Source organism: Amphiprion ocellaris, chromosome 6 (genome assembly GCF_022539595.1).
Source record: "Amphiprion ocellaris isolate individual 3 ecotype Okinawa chromosome 6, ASM2253959v1, whole genome shotgun sequence".
In the NCBI taxonomy this organism is placed as follows: Eukaryota; Metazoa; Chordata; class Actinopteri; family Pomacentridae; genus Amphiprion; species Amphiprion ocellaris.
The window spans coordinates 38,479,469-38,498,245 of NC_072771.1; the positions used below are offsets into that span (position 1 = coordinate 38,479,469).

At 38.7% G+C, this 18,777-nt stretch overlaps 1 protein-coding gene across 1 annotated transcript in view; it reads left to right on the forward strand.

Moving 5' to 3' along the window:
• smarca2 (SWI/SNF related, matrix associated, actin dependent regulator of chromatin, subfamily a, member 2) overlaps nt 1-18,777 on the forward strand; it is an 85,825-nt gene that overhangs the window by 18,397 nt on the left and 48,651 nt on the right. Inside the window, exons 12-19 of the mRNA XM_023279410.3 lie at nt 500-630; nt 5,196-5,253; nt 5,456-5,553; nt 5,903-6,050; nt 12,055-12,218; nt 14,853-14,919; nt 15,025-15,135; nt 18,002-18,244. Coding sequence (XP_023135178.2) covers nt 500-630; nt 5,196-5,253; nt 5,456-5,553; nt 5,903-6,050; nt 12,055-12,218; nt 14,853-14,919; nt 15,025-15,135; nt 18,002-18,244 — 1,020 coding nt within the window. The remainder of the gene's footprint in view (nt 1-499; nt 631-5,195; nt 5,254-5,455; nt 5,554-5,902; nt 6,051-12,054; nt 12,219-14,852; nt 14,920-15,024; nt 15,136-18,001; nt 18,245-18,777) is intronic.

Genomic DNA, 18,777 nt, shown 5'->3' on the forward strand with positions numbered 1-18,777 from the left:
ATGTTCTAGTGGTTATTTATTGAGGGGCTTTTGGGAAGTCAGAAAAGTTTGGATCTGGGATTTATTACCTTTACTGTTTTTTTTCTTGTACCATTTGAATGGATAAATCAGTGATGCAAGAATGAAACTTTAGTTCACTTCCATCAGTTTCTTCTTTTTTATTGTCTTGACCTGGGGTTATACAAATAATCAAAAGTTTTATCATAATATGAATGTTTTCAGGTTCAAAATATTATCAGTGCATCCTAATACCTGAATTAGGTTCATGACAACAGCAAAAGCTAATATCATGTACTATTTAAGTACTTTGGAGCATGTGTGTTTTTAGAATTGTTCTTGAATCTCCCTTGGGATTAATATAGCATCTATCTATCTATCCATCCATCCATCCATCCATCCATCCCTCCCTAAAACTAATAATTGTTATTTGTCTGAATTGAATTGTCATGCTTGAGCTTTATTCATTCATGTTTCTCCTTGTGTTTCATTTGACGTGCAGCCCATGGATGAGAGCAGCCAAATGAGCGAGCTGCCGGTCAAAGTGATTCAGACGGAGACGGGGAAAGTTCTGCAGGGAACCGATGCTCCCAAATCCAGCCAGCTGGAGGCCTGGCTCGAGATGAACCCGGGGTGAGGAGGCACATTATTTAATAGTACTGTTGTCGGCCTCTCTGAAATGAGAGTGACGCTTTTATTTGTATTTAGGAAAGCATAATGAGTCTCCAGGGATTCTGCTGGTGGCTCCTGACACTTAAATTACCAACCAGATTTACTAAGGCCGGGAAGGAAATGTTTTTGCTTACCAAAAGATTTTCCTAGAAGGACCAGAATTAAGCTTAATATACTGAATTAAGGCAGTAACTGACCAACCTAATTATCCACAACCAGGAACTTCCGGTGACCCAGACTTATAGGACTCTGTAAGGAATTTGCTGAGGCTCTGTTATGCTTTAAACTGTATTTCACACCTCAAATATACCTTCCAGAAATGTTTTGCAACGTTTTTTGCAGTGTTTAAATGAAGCGTGTAAACGTTCAGTGCAGTTATACGTCAGATAATAGTAGAATAAGAGGCATTACTAAAAATATTCTTGCACATTTGCATTCAGTTTACATAAATCACCTCAGGATTCTTCACATACTACTGTGAAGATGTAACTTTACTATAGCATAAAGAGAAAACCAACAGATCCGATGTTACTCCAATGAAAAAAAACTTCCATTTTAACAGGAAGAGACTTTAATCAGGCTCAAAGAGGGTAATCATCTGCCTCGACCAGTTAAAGTTAAGATAAAGGGAAGATAATGTCTTTTCAATGTCAGTATTGCTAAAATAACAGAAGATCCTTACCCACAGTAGGAGGCTGAAAGAGCTGAAAAACCTGAGAGCGAACATGACACCTGCACAACCATCTCCTCTCCAGAGTGAAACCTTCAAGATGCAGCTCTGATTGACTCTCTCTGCTTCATGCTGTCAAAAATATCTTCATTCTTGATGAGAAAAAGATGCTAAATGAAACTAGGGAAAGAGAAAAAAAATAAGAGACACTGATAATAATGCAGGTTTTGGTCCCACCGTCGTTAAGTAGAAAACGTAGCCAATTCGTGAAAATGTAGCATGATTTTGATAAAGTGCAAGCCTGTTTGATATTACAAAGAATTGCTGTTAAATATTCCCCAACTTTTTGCAAATAAATTACAATGTTCATGGACATTGCAGGGAAATTTACATCAATATCAGTGTGTCAGAGTAAATATCTCATCCTGTTTTTATCTAAAATCTGGGCTATGTTGTGGTCGAGGCCTCATTCGTATATATTTAGCCAAGCAAAGACACATATAAACACAAGATGTAGGCGCAAAACCAAAATATTAAGTAAAGAAAGAAAAGCATTAGGAATAAATTGAACAGTTAGGGACGAGGACAAGGTTATTCAACTAAAAGAAGAACAGCTAAAAGTAAAATTATGAAGAAGTTAAACACCTGAGAATGAAAATGAGTCAAACTTTAAAATGTTCTGCAGGTTTTTCCTGGTTGTAGGTGCACAGTTAGTAAAACTGCAGTGTAATCTTTAAGAAAAGCTCTTCACTGAACACCTTTGCACTTGACAGACTGCAAAAAACAAAAATACATGAAGAATACAATCATTCATACAACAAATCCCTATTACCGCTTGCACAGCCTGTAGACACCAGGGTCATATTTCACACTTGAACCTGTTTTATGGCTCTTATCCAGGTTATTTTCTCGTGACCAGATCCTTGCTGGTGTTGCATCTACTCTCAGATGTACGTCACTTTGGATAAAACAGTCTGCTGAATGAAATTGTAGAATTGTAATCCAGTAATTTCAGTGTATTTGATAAGAGCCAACATTAAAAGACAGCAGCGAATTAAGGTAAAGATGTAAAGAAACTACTGGGACTTTAGAAATAAATAGAACCCAGAGTATCTCATGCCTCAGTGTGAAGGAGAACAACCCGACCTCAGCATACAGCTCACAGTGATGAGTATTATAATGATGAAGTTTAAGTTAATAGCTGATGCTTGCATGTGTGAAATGTCACCATAATCCTCCACTGATAGAAAAGTCGCCTCAACAAGCAGAACGTCTCCCGTATATTTCAGCACTCACTCGTCCTTGCAGCGCTTATCGTAACACATCCTGCTTTATTAATTGCTGTGTTCAGCGTGTTGGATGCACTCATTTCCCTGCAGATAATACCTGGAACTTGGATTTAGCTTCACCTCCTGAGTGGAGTTTAAATTTAGATTCACCCAAAGAGAGGGACATACAGTGGAAAACAAGGCAGAAACTGTGACGAGTACAACACTTTCAGTAACTGTCTGAAACCAAAAACCCACCTCTAGGTTATAAAGGCTCTAATTTAAAAAAAAAACAAAACATAATTATCAACACCAGAAACTGTAGCTGAATTGTAAGCTTCCCAGCGGTCTTTAAAACAGTCTTTTTTGAGAGAGTTGGATGTGAAATGGTGCAGAAACACATGCAGTTGACTGACTAAACAACATTTCCAGCAGCCTTTTTTGTAACCAAACTCAACATCCCAGTTGAAGATGCCACCTTGTACTCAGACATACTGTGATGACCTGTTGTCATTATGTTCTGACTTTTTAAACACTGCCTGAATAATTGATGAACTGTAAAATAACCAAGACTAAAATGTCTGTTTCTTCTTAAAATTTGATCACTTTATTCCACGTTTTGTTTAAAAATTGCCAAAAATACAGTGTTTGCTCTGACCAGTTTCTGAAAAAAGACAAAAAAACCTCTGCGCTCTTCTGTACAACCATGAATTCATTAACAACTCAGCTGCAACCAACAGTCACATGACCAAAATCCATGGACTTTTCAGCTGAACTGCAGGCAGTGTTAACACAACACAGAAGGGAGACAAGTATGGAAGCAAGTTAAAAATGTTATTAGTGAAATAGCGATATGTAGAGATAGAATTTTTTTTTTTTTACAGTGTTTTGCATGTTGGTAATCAATCCAGTGCCATGTCATTCAGCGTAGGCGATCATTTCTCTCCATCTAATCCGATCTTTTCCTTTCTGAATTGGGACTGTTGCCATGATGTCAGTCTGTCTATCATTTTCATTCTGTCTGCCTCGTCCTCTCATCCCATTAAGTTTTCCAGTTGTGACGATATATTCCAGGGTCTCTTTCCTTATGATGTGCCCAAGAAATTGTTGCTTGCCGTTTCCTAATTTTGTTCAGTGGTGTTTAATTTGTGTTTAGTAATTTTAAAACATCTTCATTGCTTTTTCTGGCCGTATAAGATACATGTAACATGCATCTGTAAAACCACATCCCAACATGTTGGTACTTGGAAAAATGTTGCACATGTTGATTCCAGGTTTTTTTATTTTGTAATTTGGCAGAAAATTCAGTTCTCTCGATCTGCAGCCTTGGTTGTGCTGTTTCCATAGAGGTGCAGGGCTGCTTGTTCTGCTAATACCATCCTCAGACTACATGCAAGAAGAAACTTGACAGATATTCTTCCTTCTAATCTGAGACATGTGCAAACTACAAGATCTGAAAATAATAGCCAAATCACACACTACAGGATGTTATTAAGTTTATCAAACCAGACGGAACAATCAGAGAAGAGTTACATGACCTTATGTGATCTTATTGGGAAGCAGATGTAAACAAAAACAACACTGTGGTGCAACAACTTGCCATTTCGATTTAATCTCCTAAATATCAGGTGGCACTGATGACTCTGCAACCATTAGTTTTGAGTTCTTTTGTTCAGACACAAGGTCACCTTATGTCTGAACAAAAGAATTCAAAACTAATGTATTAACAAGAAGACATGATGAACGTTTTTGAGCAAGTCTGCAAGCAGTTTGGGAGGTTACAGACTGAATCTGTAAACCTCTCACGCTACCAGCTAATCTTGGTCGAACATTGAGATTCCAGCTCAGATTTCTGTTCCGACTGAAATAGGTGTAAAACATCCTAAAAGTCTTGCAGTCTGACTTAAGGCTGAGTAAAAATTCAACCAGCCGCCCTCCCTATAAATGTAATAAACGCTTTCCTGTCTGTACTGGAGACTGCTGCTTGTTAACCCATTAAAATCTACCATTGTGCAAGTCTGCCAGGACATATCCTTACATTTTTACACACTGGGGTGCAATTTTTTGGAATATTTTTATTTGCTTTACATCAATATAGCCATTATATCCCAAATTTTAATAATATGTATTGACTTATGTTTTAACTACTACAATAGATTGCTTAAAAGTGCAATAAACCTACAAAAACGATTTTTTTAAACATATATTTCAAAATACAGAAATTGCATAGCTGTATCCTTCAAATTTGCAAATGTAAAAAAAATTGCACAATATCCCGTGGTGTCATTTGTAAAGGTTTTTGTTATGTGTGTTCGTTGTGTATTTTTACAAACCCATCACTGCAACAGAAAAGCGCTCTGATACCTGGTGAAATGTTAGTGTAACTCCCCAGATTTTATAAGCAAAAAAAAAAATATGGTTGATCGATCTTATCTGGTTTCAAATCGGCCACCAATCAAAAATGAATATGCAATCATAGCGCCGCCGCTGAGCTCTGTAGGGTTAAGAGATAAATGCTGACGGTTCTTTCTGTGTGACAGACGGATGAAATACTCTGACTGTTCTCGTTTTCCTTCCTTTATAAACAGCTATGAAGTCGCCCCACGATCTGACAGCGAGGAGAGCGGCTCAGAGTTTGAGGAGGAGGTCAGTGATTCTCCTTCAAAGCATCCACATACTATTAAATGGGATTAAAATAAGTACAGCATCAGAAACCACCAGGGGGCTGTAGCTGTATGCACTATTCCCCGTTTTATCCCCTACAGAGTTGCACTTTCTGTTGCCTCTGTGCTGCTGTTGTTATATTAAGTGTGCTGTCAATCATCGGTTATCAACTTTGCCTTCTTAGGAGGAAGACGAGGTGGCGAAGACAGAAACAGAGGAGAAGAAGATAATCGATCCCAATGGAGATAAAGTGACTGTCAAGGCCGCCAAGCACATCATCGAGTATTATATTACCTCCTATTATCTCACATTTACTCTGCAGTAATTGCTTCAGATAGAGGGAAAAAAAACGAATTTAGTTCAGACGTATTGGAAATTCAGTGTTTGTTTTTTTTTCAACAAGTGGAATCATATTAAACGTTAAAAGTTTAAAAAATATACTCGAGACTCCTTCTGGGTTTCCCAGGAGCAGCAGCTTCACAAGTAAACAAACAAACTGTGATAGAGTTGGTGTTGAATATAAACATCTGAAAGGCTGTCATGAAACTGAACTTTTAGCTCTATTAAAATCTGCTTTAAAGAGTCCAGTTGGGGTTATGATGGTGTCTCTCCAAACTTTAAACGCCCTCAGATCGGCCAAGCAGGATGTGGACGATGAGTACAGCGTTGCCACCGACCAGACCAGCTCCCACTCTTACTACGGTGTGGCCCACGCCGTCATCGAGAAGGTGGAGAAACAGTCGTCGCTGCTGATCAACGGCACGCTGAAGCAGTACCAGGTAAACACAAACACACACATTCACAGGACCCACCTTCATTTTTATTTTCGAAACACTTCCTACTGTTTATATCACTCAAGTCATCTTAAATTTTTCATTTTTTTCCCCTCCACTTTGTTTTAATTTGATCGAAAAGTCAACGTTTCGAACAATCAGCCTGTCACATTTATAATTATTATTTGTAAGTGGTTGATTTTTTTCAAAGAACCCCATGAAAGCAAAACAACACTTTGAAGCCTTTTTCCTACATCTTGAGTGATGAATTCTTCCCCAATTAACCAATCAACATGTCAGCATTTTAAAAGGACATCAGAGGTGACTGCAGTGGATTGTTTGTGTCCAGAAAAATTAAGTGGATTTTGAAAGCACACTCACAACAACAGTCATCAGTCCAATTTCCATTTATTTAAAGCACTGGCGATAGTGGAAAATAGATTTAATTTTTAACTAGAGGGAGATTTTTGTTCAAGGGTTTTGGAAGTGTTTCCATCCCCCCTTGGGTAGCCTAAGATGTGTTTTTTTTTGGTTAATTTGGATTGATTTCAGCTGTGATTGCTGCCACCAGAAACTGTGGCTTGAGCCAGCCGGGCTTTCTAGCTGTTCTTGGACCGCTTGTCCTGGTTCTGGCTGCACAGTGTGGCCCAGTACTGCCACAGCTAGACGAGGCTAAGTAGTTTAAAATGTCCTCATGAGGTTAAACGTTTCTCTGCTCTGTTTTTGAACTTGCACTTAATTTGTAGACTTTCTACAAGTATTTGTTTGGGGGGTTGGATCATATGTGTTCCTCGTTAAAGACTGGTTTTATTACTAATATTATTTTTTATTAACTCCGTCGTGTTCCTTGGCAGAGTTATGCGACGATCGGCTTTGGTCTGTCTGTCAGCAACGTTACTCAAAAACGGACCAACTGATTTGAATGAAATTTTCAGAGAAGGTCAGAAATGACACAAAGACCAAGTGAATAGATTCTGGTAGTGATGCAGCTTATAGTCTGGATCCATGGATTAGTTAAAGATTTCTGTATCATTGCCAGATAGCGGCATGGCGTCACTGTAACCATGACAACAAGTGAACACTACGTCAGCTGCTTGCTGATGATCACATGATTGTGATCCTACTACAAATCCACCTCTGAGGACTTATCAGGACTTATCCATCAGAAATGATCCAAGGAACAACTGATTAAATTGTGGGGGTGTTTCTGAGTCCCATCAATTCCCGCTACATGTTTAGGTCACGTGATCCGGTATCTGTACATAACGTACACATGCATAACACATGCCTGTGCTCAATGCAAGGTCATTTTGTTTGTGGGTGCATCTACACTAAATGGACACATTCTATGGTGCTGTGATTTCAGATCATCAATAACTAATAAACAAATGCTGTATTTCTAAAAAAGAAAATGCTGCATTTCTGATAATGCCATATGGGGGAATGAACAGCCTTGGTGGAGTACTGCACTCTGAGTGCTTTTCTAGTTTATATATAGACTATATATTTATTAGTTGACTGTCTTTTAATTAATTTGACCACAAGTATCAGCAGATTATAAACACATAGAGCTGAGATGATTTGCCTCTTAATTAATTAGTTGACTGACAAAAGTAACCGATAACATTTTTGAACGTTAATTATTAAATAAAATAATTTTGAAGGCAAACAACTGCCTTCAGTCAACTACAGACAATAAAAACGATTCACAATATCCGGTTGGAGACACAGATTAATGTGTTTAAAGGTTCATCAGCTGCATAAACATTGTACAGCGGTTTAGAGTTGTTATACTCTGACAGGGTTTTACAACTCTGGAAAATGATCTCAACAGCAGCTGGTTAATCTTTAGGTACTTCAGGTAAACCTTGGTAAAACAGGTAAATATGGACTTCAAATTAATGTCTTTCTTCACGAAGAGCCAAAACTGGCCAAAGTCCAGTGAGCTACTTTTCCTGAAAAATTATGATTCTAGACAAGTTTATTTGTGTAGCACTATTCATACACAAAGCAACGCAAAGCAAAGAAATACGTTCAGCAAGGAACTTTAAAATTCATTTTAGAAAATATGTAAAGGTAGACATTAAGATAATACATTAAAATTATAGAAATAAGACATAATTAAGCAATAAAAGTGCATTAAAAGTCAAGAAAATAGAGAAAACGCTGCAGTAAAAACAACTAATAAGATAGTTTTGTCTAACAAGTCGCGGTTCGCTGTGCCTTTACATATCCCTCCACTTCAAAACACTGCAAGCATGATGATACAGAAATCAGATTTTTAAAAGGTGCTATAATAATAAAGTTATTGTTAATATTATCTGTCCGTATCAGTCCTACCTGTACGCGATATGTACGACTATGTGTTTAATCAGCTCAGAGGATGAGTCCTGCCGATTACAGAACAAAGTCATTAGTGTTTGACAAATATTTACACAACAACTGATGAACAACTGCACCGATTGAACAAACAGGACGGCCTTGTGAAGTATAATTAAAGCACTGCACTTTCCAATATGCACTATGCTAATGTTTGTTGGCTTAATAAATGAACCAATTAATGATTTATCCCTGTTAAATTGCACTTTTGTAGCAGAGCCATCTCTAAAACACAAACACACAAAAACAGACAATGCTGAAAAAAATACAGGACTGTGTTATATTAAAGTAGCCTCATGCTGTCATTTTTGAGTTCAAAATGTCCTGGAATGCATTTGTGTTTCTCTTTGCTGTTGGCCATTTATGCAAATTAATGCCAGATGCTGCAAATGATTTAATATGCAATATGATAAGGTTATCCTGTCACTGAATAGTTTTCTTCCTATTATAGTTTCAATAGGGAAGAAAAGGGAGAAGAAAAATGCAGCCCTGAAGGAAGCGATAAACAGACGATGAAAGAATTAACTAAATAATAAAAGAAAATGTGTTGTCTTATGATTGATAATTTCAAAAGTTTTGAGATGAGTAAGAAATAGCCGTCAATTTACATATTAATAGCTATTTACAGACTTTGTGGACACTCAAAACTACATGCTTACAGTTCTATAGGCTAACTAATTAAAATATGCAATATTTAGGCATGGCATGGAGTGCATATGATGGAATAATGGCAGTAGAATGCTCAAGACGCCTCAAATTTTGGGATTTTACGACCAAGTTTGTCTTCGAGGTTGCATGTTTATTGGCCGTCCTTGTGGGATTTATCTGTTTTTAGGAACAAACTTTTTTTATTTTCTAGCTTTCTATAGACAAAATCTTCAATTAGGTAATCTAGGGAATAACCTGCAAGTTTTCTGATAAAGATAATAATAGGTACAGCCTTACAAACCTATTTCTGTTCTTCCGTAGCAGTGAGCAAACTCAGATAATAATAGCTGCTGTTAGGATGTCTGTATGTGTTTGTGTATTTTTGTAAATTCACAAATAGCAAACTCTCTCTGCTCTTGTCCAATCTCATCAGTCTGAATATTTCTGCCTACAGGAAGGAACAGGAATATGCAGAAACCCAGAATTAATGGCTGAGTTTGGAAGTAATGGTCAATCATTTTAGTGAAGCTTAAAGAAAACTGTCTGCTCATGATAATACAATCGATCTCGTTTCCAGTGTGACACTCCAATCTTGTCTTTTCCGTTGGATAGTATATAACCAGAGATAGAGAAGTTTTTTTTTCTTTACTCCTAGACATGTTGCAGTCGTAGCATTCCTGTGATTTACTGTCTGCCAGGCTTTAAATGAGATATGGTGGCAGCTCCTGTGGGAAATTGGAGAGATTTCAGCGGTGCAATAATTGGATCAATTGTCTGCAGCTCCACCATCAATCTGTGTAACAAGCCTGAATTGTTTTTTTTGCTTTTTGTTTTTTTTTAATAAAAGCTTCACATTTATTTGGGGACAATTTTGAGTTATTTCAGCCACGGCTGGCTGTTTTCTCTGGAATTAGCTCCACTGACAGGCATGTAGTTAAGTCACATGCAGTCAGTAATTGGTCCCCTTTTCTGCTGCCGGTTGACCTCCTGCCCTTTCCTGCTTCTGCCTGCCACCGTTTCCTGATTGTTTTCCGCAGGCGAGCCACACAGTTGTTCTTTTTTCTGCCGCACACTGGCACCAGTTGGGATGTAAAATGCCACAGCAGCAATGAGATCAAAGTGCGCCGGCAAAGCTCACAATGGAAAAACATCAAATTAACTTCTTCACACGTCTAAAGGTTTGTGCGTTTATAAGTAGAGAGACAGAAGAAGATGAAACACTTTTTAGTCATTTTTTTCTCAGTTTATTTTTTTCTTTTCAGATTGCCACAACTCGAAATGAAGAGCGCTTTAACAAGAAAGGCCATGACAAATTACCTACATGTGTTGGTTGCTTATTATGCCTTTGAGTCATCTGGAGAGTTTTTCCTTTTGGTATTCAGTTTGTCATACCTGCACTTGAAAAACTTTAGCCACTTGGAATGTTTTATCTTTGATGTGTAATTCCACATATAGTATTGGGGTTGGAATCGATGGTCACCTCACGGTTTGGTAATGATTACGATTCAGGGGCTACGATTTGATTATAAATCGTTTATTGATGCAATTTTAGTTTCTGTATATTGTAGAGTATTGGAATGGAGGTGTCGGTGAAATAGCGTCGGGGTGGGATGGTGTATCTGGGCTCCAGTGTCTGCAGCAGTGCATAGGTTACATATATCGTGGCTCTTGTCCAGTTCGCTTCCGCCGTCAGCGTTGTAGAAGCTGAAGTGTTTCCACACGTCTGCTTTTAAATCAGAAGGAGCTGTTCGGCTCTCACGGCCAAGTGGGTGGCAGTAAGCTATGTTTGTTTTCCTCTGTGTATGTCGGTGTGTCCGCTCCAGGTGCGCTTCTTATTCCACATCATTTAGAACCTTCTGTATTACTTTAATTAACCGAATTAAATAGCCGAAATTTGAACTTTGTGAATCAATTCAGATTCATCCACGTCCAAATCGCAGTGCATCAAATAATCGGAAATTTCCCCCACCCCTATAGCGTGTAATTTTCCTTTATATGGCACATCATTTCTCTATTCATGGTTTTCCATGCAGAGAGGTAGAAGCAAGGTTGAGAGGATGAGGAGGCAGACACAGAGAGACACACTGGAGACTCAGATGACTTAGGTTATGAATAGGGTTTACCAATATCAGGAGAAGTGACACCAACAGAGCAGCAGTACATGCAAGCAATGCCAGCATCAGTTCTGAGGATTCTCTCTGCTCTTCAGGTATATAATGTAGTTGGGAGAAGGTCAGATTTAGACTACAGACCAATATGGAGACAACTAGTCTGCTTAGTCACATCAGAATAGACGATATCAAGCATCCCGGTAGCTCAACTGGTTCATAAACAGGGGCTATAGCCCCCGATGCAGCGGTCCAGCCCATGGCCCTTTGCTGCAGATCCTCCCCACTGTCCTGTCTCTCTCCACTGTCCTATAAAATAAAGGCTAACAGGTCAAAAAAAAAGAATAGATAATATCTACTCTAGACCAGAGCAGAGAGTCCTGGCATATCTTCCTCCTGTAGTGTCAGCCTGTCGGAAGGCCATATTAGGGCCTGAACCTAGGTCTGAACCTGAAAACGGACTCAGGCCTGTACAGGTTAAAGGGAAACAGGGACCAAAGATGGTAACCTGCTCTAACCTGTAGGATAATTTGGGATGACGTCAGCTAACATCAAACTCGGAAATACCTTAGAAAGCGGGAAGAGTAGCGCACCCAGATAGCTCAGCTGACTGAGCAGGCGACCCATAAACAGGGGCTATAGTTCCCATCATGGGTTCGAATCCAGCCCATGGCCATTTACTGCATGTCATTCCCCCACTCTTCTACCTACGTTTCTTGTCTCTCTCTCCACTGTCCTACGCATAGTAAAGGCAAAAAGGCCAAAAAAACAACTTAAAAAAACGAAAAGGGAAGGAGTCATTTTTCCTTGACAGAAGCAGTAGTTCATAAAAGCGTCATCTTCTTTGTCTTTATTTATTTCTGTGTGTTTTCCAGATCCAGGGGCTGGAGTGGATGGTGTCTCTGTATAACAACAATCTAAACGGCATCCTGGCTGATGAAATGGGACTCGGCAAAACCATCCAAACCATCGCTCTTATCACCTACCTGATGGAGCACAAGAGGCTGAACGGTCCCTACCTCATCATCGTCCCTCTCTCGTCAGTACTCCTCACCCTGGCAACTATCAGTGTCAAAACACCCGAAAATATATGTAGCAGAAGACAAACATGCTCAGACTTGCAGCTACTGCAGTCGGTTTCAGCAGTGAGAAAATAGAGATTTTCGACTTGTTTTTAAGAATTCATTGCCTCTACGGGAGCCAAATTTGTTGAATAAGCCATCCAGAAGTCTCACAAGATAAACTAAGCCTCTTAAATACTTTCAGTGCCGACCAACTCTAAAAAACACATAATAAAGATAAGATAAGCCTTTATTAATCCCATGGTGGGGAAATTCGCAGCAAATGGGATGGTGCAAGTGTGTAGCTAACGTCAGGAGAAAAATAAGCAACAAATACACCCAAGTACCGAGTCTTATACATGTGAATATTCAGATATTTAAGAGACTTGAAGAAGCTTGATAGTCTTTGTTATTCCCCCTGAAACCGTAGCATATAAGATACTGCAAAGCTGCAGCAGTTTAAAGCAGGTTTAATGATACAATACCATAGAACAAACATATAAAAGATAGGAGCCACGGCTACTTTCACTGTTGTTTTTGGGCTCCTATCTTAAACTGTGAGCATACTTTGAAAAGTTCTCAGCCTCACCAGGAAATGTCACAGTAGAAAAGTCTTCTTGCTTTATTTTTTCGCACAATCTCCTTTAACTTCAGTGCACTCTGTCTCACTGAGCTTCACTATCCCTTTCAGAACACAATCACATCTTTAGCCTATAGATGCTCATTAACTTCATCATCACTCTGAAAATGATGACCATGGAAGTAGGACAACAGCAGCCAACTCGAAGGTTTCCTCTAGTTTTTCTTTGATTGCTTCAAACATTTGAATTTTTTGCAAAGCTAAATAAGACTTAACAGTTTACAGTTATGCCCCAAAAAGGTAGTTAGGCCATTTGTTTCCAGGTGAGGCTGAGAAGTTTTTGAAGTACCCTCATAAAGCCGATCAACTAATCAGTGGAACCAAAGCTGAAAGCAGGACTTGAAGCCCGACTCAACTGATAAAAAGCAAAACAAAAGATGCAAAAGTATCACAGGATTCAGGTCGGTGCTGGTGGAAGAAAGAGCGATTCTCCTCCCTTTTTGGCTTTATATACCATGCAGGTCACGTTTTTTTGCAAATAGAACAGAATAGAATAGCTTTATTGTCATCGTACATGGGGGCATAATGATAATATAAATAGCATTTGCTTTACGGTACATTGATAACAAACAATAAGAAATAAAATATCAACATTAAACAATAAAATCAAATGTACATCTAAAACAACACAATATTAAAAATGACCACATATGCAAAGGAGGCCAGATATATACAATATGGGAGGGAAATGAAATAAAAACCAATCAGATAAAATAATTATGGTCAGGAAATTGCACGCAAACAGCATTAGAACCTTTAAAAATGACACTGCGTTGTGCACTGTACACAATTGGTGCTAAATGTGAGAAAAATGAGAGCGAAATGTTAATAATGATAAGTAGAAAAATGCACTATAGTGAAGCATGTAGCATAAATGACAAGACATCATAATGCAACAATATTCATTAATAACTAACATCTAAAGTTGTAAGTACCTAACCATGGTGTTTGTGTCGATGGTGCCAAGTCAAGATTACTTTATAACATATTAAAACTTCTCTCTTGCACTTATAATAATAACAATAATTAAACTAAAGCGGTGTGAAGCTGCTCTGGGAACTTCTCAGATCTTTCTTTCCGCTTCACTAAACATGTGATTATCGTCATTGTTTTAAGTCCCCTCAGATTCATCAAACACCTTCACCCCAGAATTCACTTACAAATAACAGTCACCCTCGTCTCTAAGGGCGCCGTTGTTTGGTGGCTGAAATTCAAACCCGCTCCGCACAAAAATAACTAAATAAGAGGGTTAGTGCTCCTGGATTCTTTTCAGTTTCTTTAAATATGGCCGGTGAAAGCACACATTTGTCAATGTAGAATTCAGAAATAACTTGTATCTTGTAATTCCACATTTCACCTAATTAATATTCCTTTTCAGCAGTGATTTATAACTGCAGGTGTGAAAGGATTAGAATGAACAGTGGTGTTGTTTTAAGCTTTTTTCTTTTTTTTTTTTTTTTTATGATTTCCAAGGCGAGCAGTTCCTTTTGACTTCACACAGCAGAGGATTAAATCTGAGCTCAAGGCCACTGTGCTAATGTTCTTTCTTTTTAATATGCTCAGAGAACAAATTTGGAGAAAAGACTAAAATGTGCCTTTTTTTTAAAAAAACTTTGTGGTGCCCTGAGGGAGTCCAGTTTTTAACAAAGCCTTCTCCAAGAAAAGCCTCCTTTTGTGAACAGAAATCCATTTTCCCACTTTGGAAAGCCAGTGTGCTTCATCAGTGCAAGGTTATTTTATTCCCACTAATGTTCCAGCAAATTATGTCTGAGCCCTGATGAGAGAAACTTCATTCAACAGTCTGTGCCTTAGTGCATGATTGTTCAAGTAGCTCTTAACTCTATCTGAAGTTGTACTTCAATAAGAAACAGAAGCTGTAGCCTGAGAAAATTTAATTGCTGTAAATCCAGACCTCTGTCTTACATATAATCTCCAGTGTGTCCAATGATTGTTATTGATTTTTTGTTTCCAGGACTTTGTCTAACTGGACATATGAACTTGACAAATGGGCGCCTTCTGTGGTCAAAATTGCCTACAAGGTAAGAAAAATCTCCTGTTTCTTTTACGTCTCTTCCCTTACTGATTGGTTTTGGATGACTTCCGACAGAAAGCTGTCTTTTCTTTGTGTTTTTTTCCCACATCAGGGCACCCCAGGTTTACGTCGGGGGCTTGTTCCTCAGCTCCGCAGCGGGAAGTTCAACGTCCTCCTGACCACCTATGAATACATCATCAAGGACAAGCACATTCTGGCCAAGGTGAAAGAGATCAAAGCTCTGTCCTGTCTGTCTAATATACACTCTCATTTGAACCCTGCTGTGACATCTTTACACAACCAAATGTGCAGAAAATCAGCAAAGGAAAGTTGGTTTTCCTCCACGACTGAGGTCATGTTATTACAAAACCTGCCCATCAAATGTCGAATACACAAAAACAAATTGGAAAGCAGGAAAAAGATATGACCCTACATGCTTTTATTTGAAAAGCGTTGCAGTCTAATTATCATTTCACATAGAGGTTTATTATCTCTTCAGTTCAGCAGAAGCTTCAGTGGGCACTTATCTCACATACGTCACATCTGTAAAACTGTTTGAGCAGTACTTTTGAGAGAAATGTGTATTATTCCTACTCAATACAGATGCATTTTCAGACATCATCATTTCAGGCCTTTTTCTGATTTCTTTTTGATGCAACGTGCTGAAATCTGTGAATCTGCTGAAGACTTACAGGACAATACAGCTACATGTAATGCTATAATAGCAATAATTAATAAAGCGTCCGTCCATCCATCCATCCATCCATCCATCCATCCATCCATCCATCCATCCATCCATCCATCCATCCAACCATCCGATGCCTTTCCTTTGTTCCAGTTAGAGCTTTGGTATCAAACTTAAAAGAGATAAAAGCAAATTGGAAAGCAGGAAAAACATGAGAATTGTGTGACACACAGCACAATACAGCAGCATATGATCCTATAATGAGGTCTGTAAAGAGAATTATAGACAAACATGAACATCATTAAAAACTAATTTAACACCAGCGCTGAACTGTTCCCACATGCCAAGTGATGCCTTTCCTTTGTTCCAGTTAAAACTTTGGCAGCAGCACTCTCTGTATGAGCTGCAATCGATTTATCGACTTTTCTGGAAGACTTGAGAACTCTGCATCGCGGCGGTCGATTCTGCTTGTAGTAAATTAATGCACAAGCCTCAGAGTATCTGGAGGAGAAGGAACCCGTCTGATGTTTGTAATACTCTTTTGATGACAGAATACTGCGTTGGCTGTGTTCCTTGCGTGTGACTGGAAAGTAAGATCAGAATCAGCCACGTGTTGCTACTGTACTGCAGAAACTGCTGCCTCAATGTTGCCTCCTTCAGTTAGGACGTCTTTGATCATCCATACATCAACGTCACAGTTGATATTCAGTGGAAAAATACATGTGCAGTGGATGACGCTCATCTTTATTGTCTGCAGGCTGTTTTTAGTGTGGTCACATGCATTGGTTTGTTTCTCAGCCACAGTTCAGGAATGTTATCTCTCTAGATAGCTTCTATACCGCTGAAAAGATGTGGAACAAATGGTTTACAGCATGAATGGATGGTTAAACAATCTGCAGGAACCTCATGACCTGTTGCATAACTATGGACCTGAATACCCTTGAAATAAGCCATTATAATGTTGAGTCCATGGCTTAAAGTGTAAGAGCAGAATGTGGAGAGCAGAATGGAACTTATCAGGTGAAAAGTGATATGACTTGATCAACTTTAAAGTCTAAAACCCTCAAGTCACCATACAGGTTGTCCTTAGAGTATGGACACATAGCCCAAAATACATATTTTCAGGAAATGAAATTTTTAACGACATTTTATTCATTATATAAATGTTTTAATATATTGAATTTAATATACACTAGTGTTCAAAAGTTTGGGGTCTCTTAGAAATGTCCTTATTTTTGAAAGAAAAGCAGTTTTTTTCAAAGAGACCATGAAATGAATGATAAATCCAGTGTAGACATTGTTAATGTGGTAAATGACTATTGTAGCTGGAAACAGCTGATGTTTAATGGAATATCTCCATAGAGGTACAGAGGAACATTTCCAGCAACCATCACTCCTGTGTTCTAATGCTACATTGTGTTAGCTAATGGTGCTGAAAGGCTCATTGATGATTAGAAAACCCTTGTGCAGTTATGTTAGCACATGGATGAAAGTGGGAGTTTTACTGGAAAACATGGAATGGTCTAGGTGACCCCAAACTTTTGAATGGTGGTGTATATATCTGCAAACATAAACCATGAGGTCTATGCCAATTCATTCTGCAACCCCAAACACACAGGCAGTCATAGAACTATCTCAAGCAACAAGAAAAACAGAACAACAGTCGACAGGAGACACTAAGGCAGCCTAAATAAAGTTCAACGATAGTGTATATTTGATAAATAATCAAATATATATTTAATATAAAAGCCATATTTAATCTGTGGAGGCAAAAAATATATATATAATTAATGAGATCTCCTGTGTCCGGGCTTTAGGGACACCCTGTAGAAAAACTTCAGATTTTATTAATGTTGAAGTTTTACCAGCCGAGTTTTGTAATTTCCATCCAAGCTGCAGTAAATGTGATGATTATTTGGTGACAAAGCCAAATCCCAAGAACCACCTCCTCACTCTGAACCTGACACACATTCGTTCCCTCCTCACTTTTCTGAGTTCCACCCTCCATTGTGGTTTTTTTTTGTGTGTGTGTTCCGTTTTATTTAAGTAAATTACTGACACTACTTGTCACATTCTTTGAGCCTGTTTGTGACAAATAGCTGATAATTCAAAGAGTGCACTGAAAGCACGCCGTTTAATTTTAAAGAAGGAATAAAAACTGTGCACACAGACAGAAGCTTAAGACATGAGAGAGGGAATAAGAAGCTTCTCATTTGTATTCAGTTTAGTTTTCCACCTCGAGGGCAAAATTGAAAATCACGATATCGTTCTCAGCAGCAGCTCTTCAACTCCTTTGTGATCAGAAATATTTAAAATGCAAATATGGAAGTGGTGTCAATGGATTCACTTTCACTTTTCAAAAGCGTAGAGATAAGCGTTCGATAAGTTTTTCTTCCGGTTTCAGATTCGTTGGAAGTACATGATTGTGGACGAGGGTCACCGCATGAAGAACCACCACTGTAAGCTGACCCAGGTGCTGAACACCCACTACGTCGCCCCCCGTCGCCTCCTCCTCACCGGTACGCCGCTGCAGAACAAGCTGCCCGAACTTTGGGCGCTCCTGAACTTCCTGCTGCCCACCATCTTCAAGAGCTGCAGCACCTTCGAGCAGTGGTTCAACGCTCCGTTCGCCATGACAGGAGAGAGGGTAACTGCCTTAATTCATCAGTCAGTGTCTTACTTTTAGGTGAACGCTGCTCATTATGGTAGCTAATGAGATTTTGCAAATGCTCCTAATTAGTGTTGTTGCCTGATTAGGTGTTCTTTGTGTGGCTTCTGTCTGGTTTATATTGAATAACAGCCACACTGAGAGTTTACAAGAACCTGCTTGCCAGAATGTTTCTGATTAAGCTGCAGATGTTTCAGGGTTTTTAGTGGAATTAATTTTAGGCTAAAGCTGGAGATGCTATACGTCTTAAAGCTCCTCAGATGTTTCTACAGATAGTTTTGTCGTCAAATCCGTTCCCCGAAGACTTTTCACCCCTTCACAGTTTTCACATCTGTTATTCCTCCTTAAAACACAGAAGTGGGAAGTTGTGTAAATCATGTAAAGTAAGTTTAGTTCACTGGTGAAAAAGTTTTTAACAAAAGCTTATTTAAAGGCAAAAGAGAAGTTTGTCGTAGATACTACATAAACACTTGGGAAATGTTCTGAATATGAATTCTTGTAATTTTAATTTC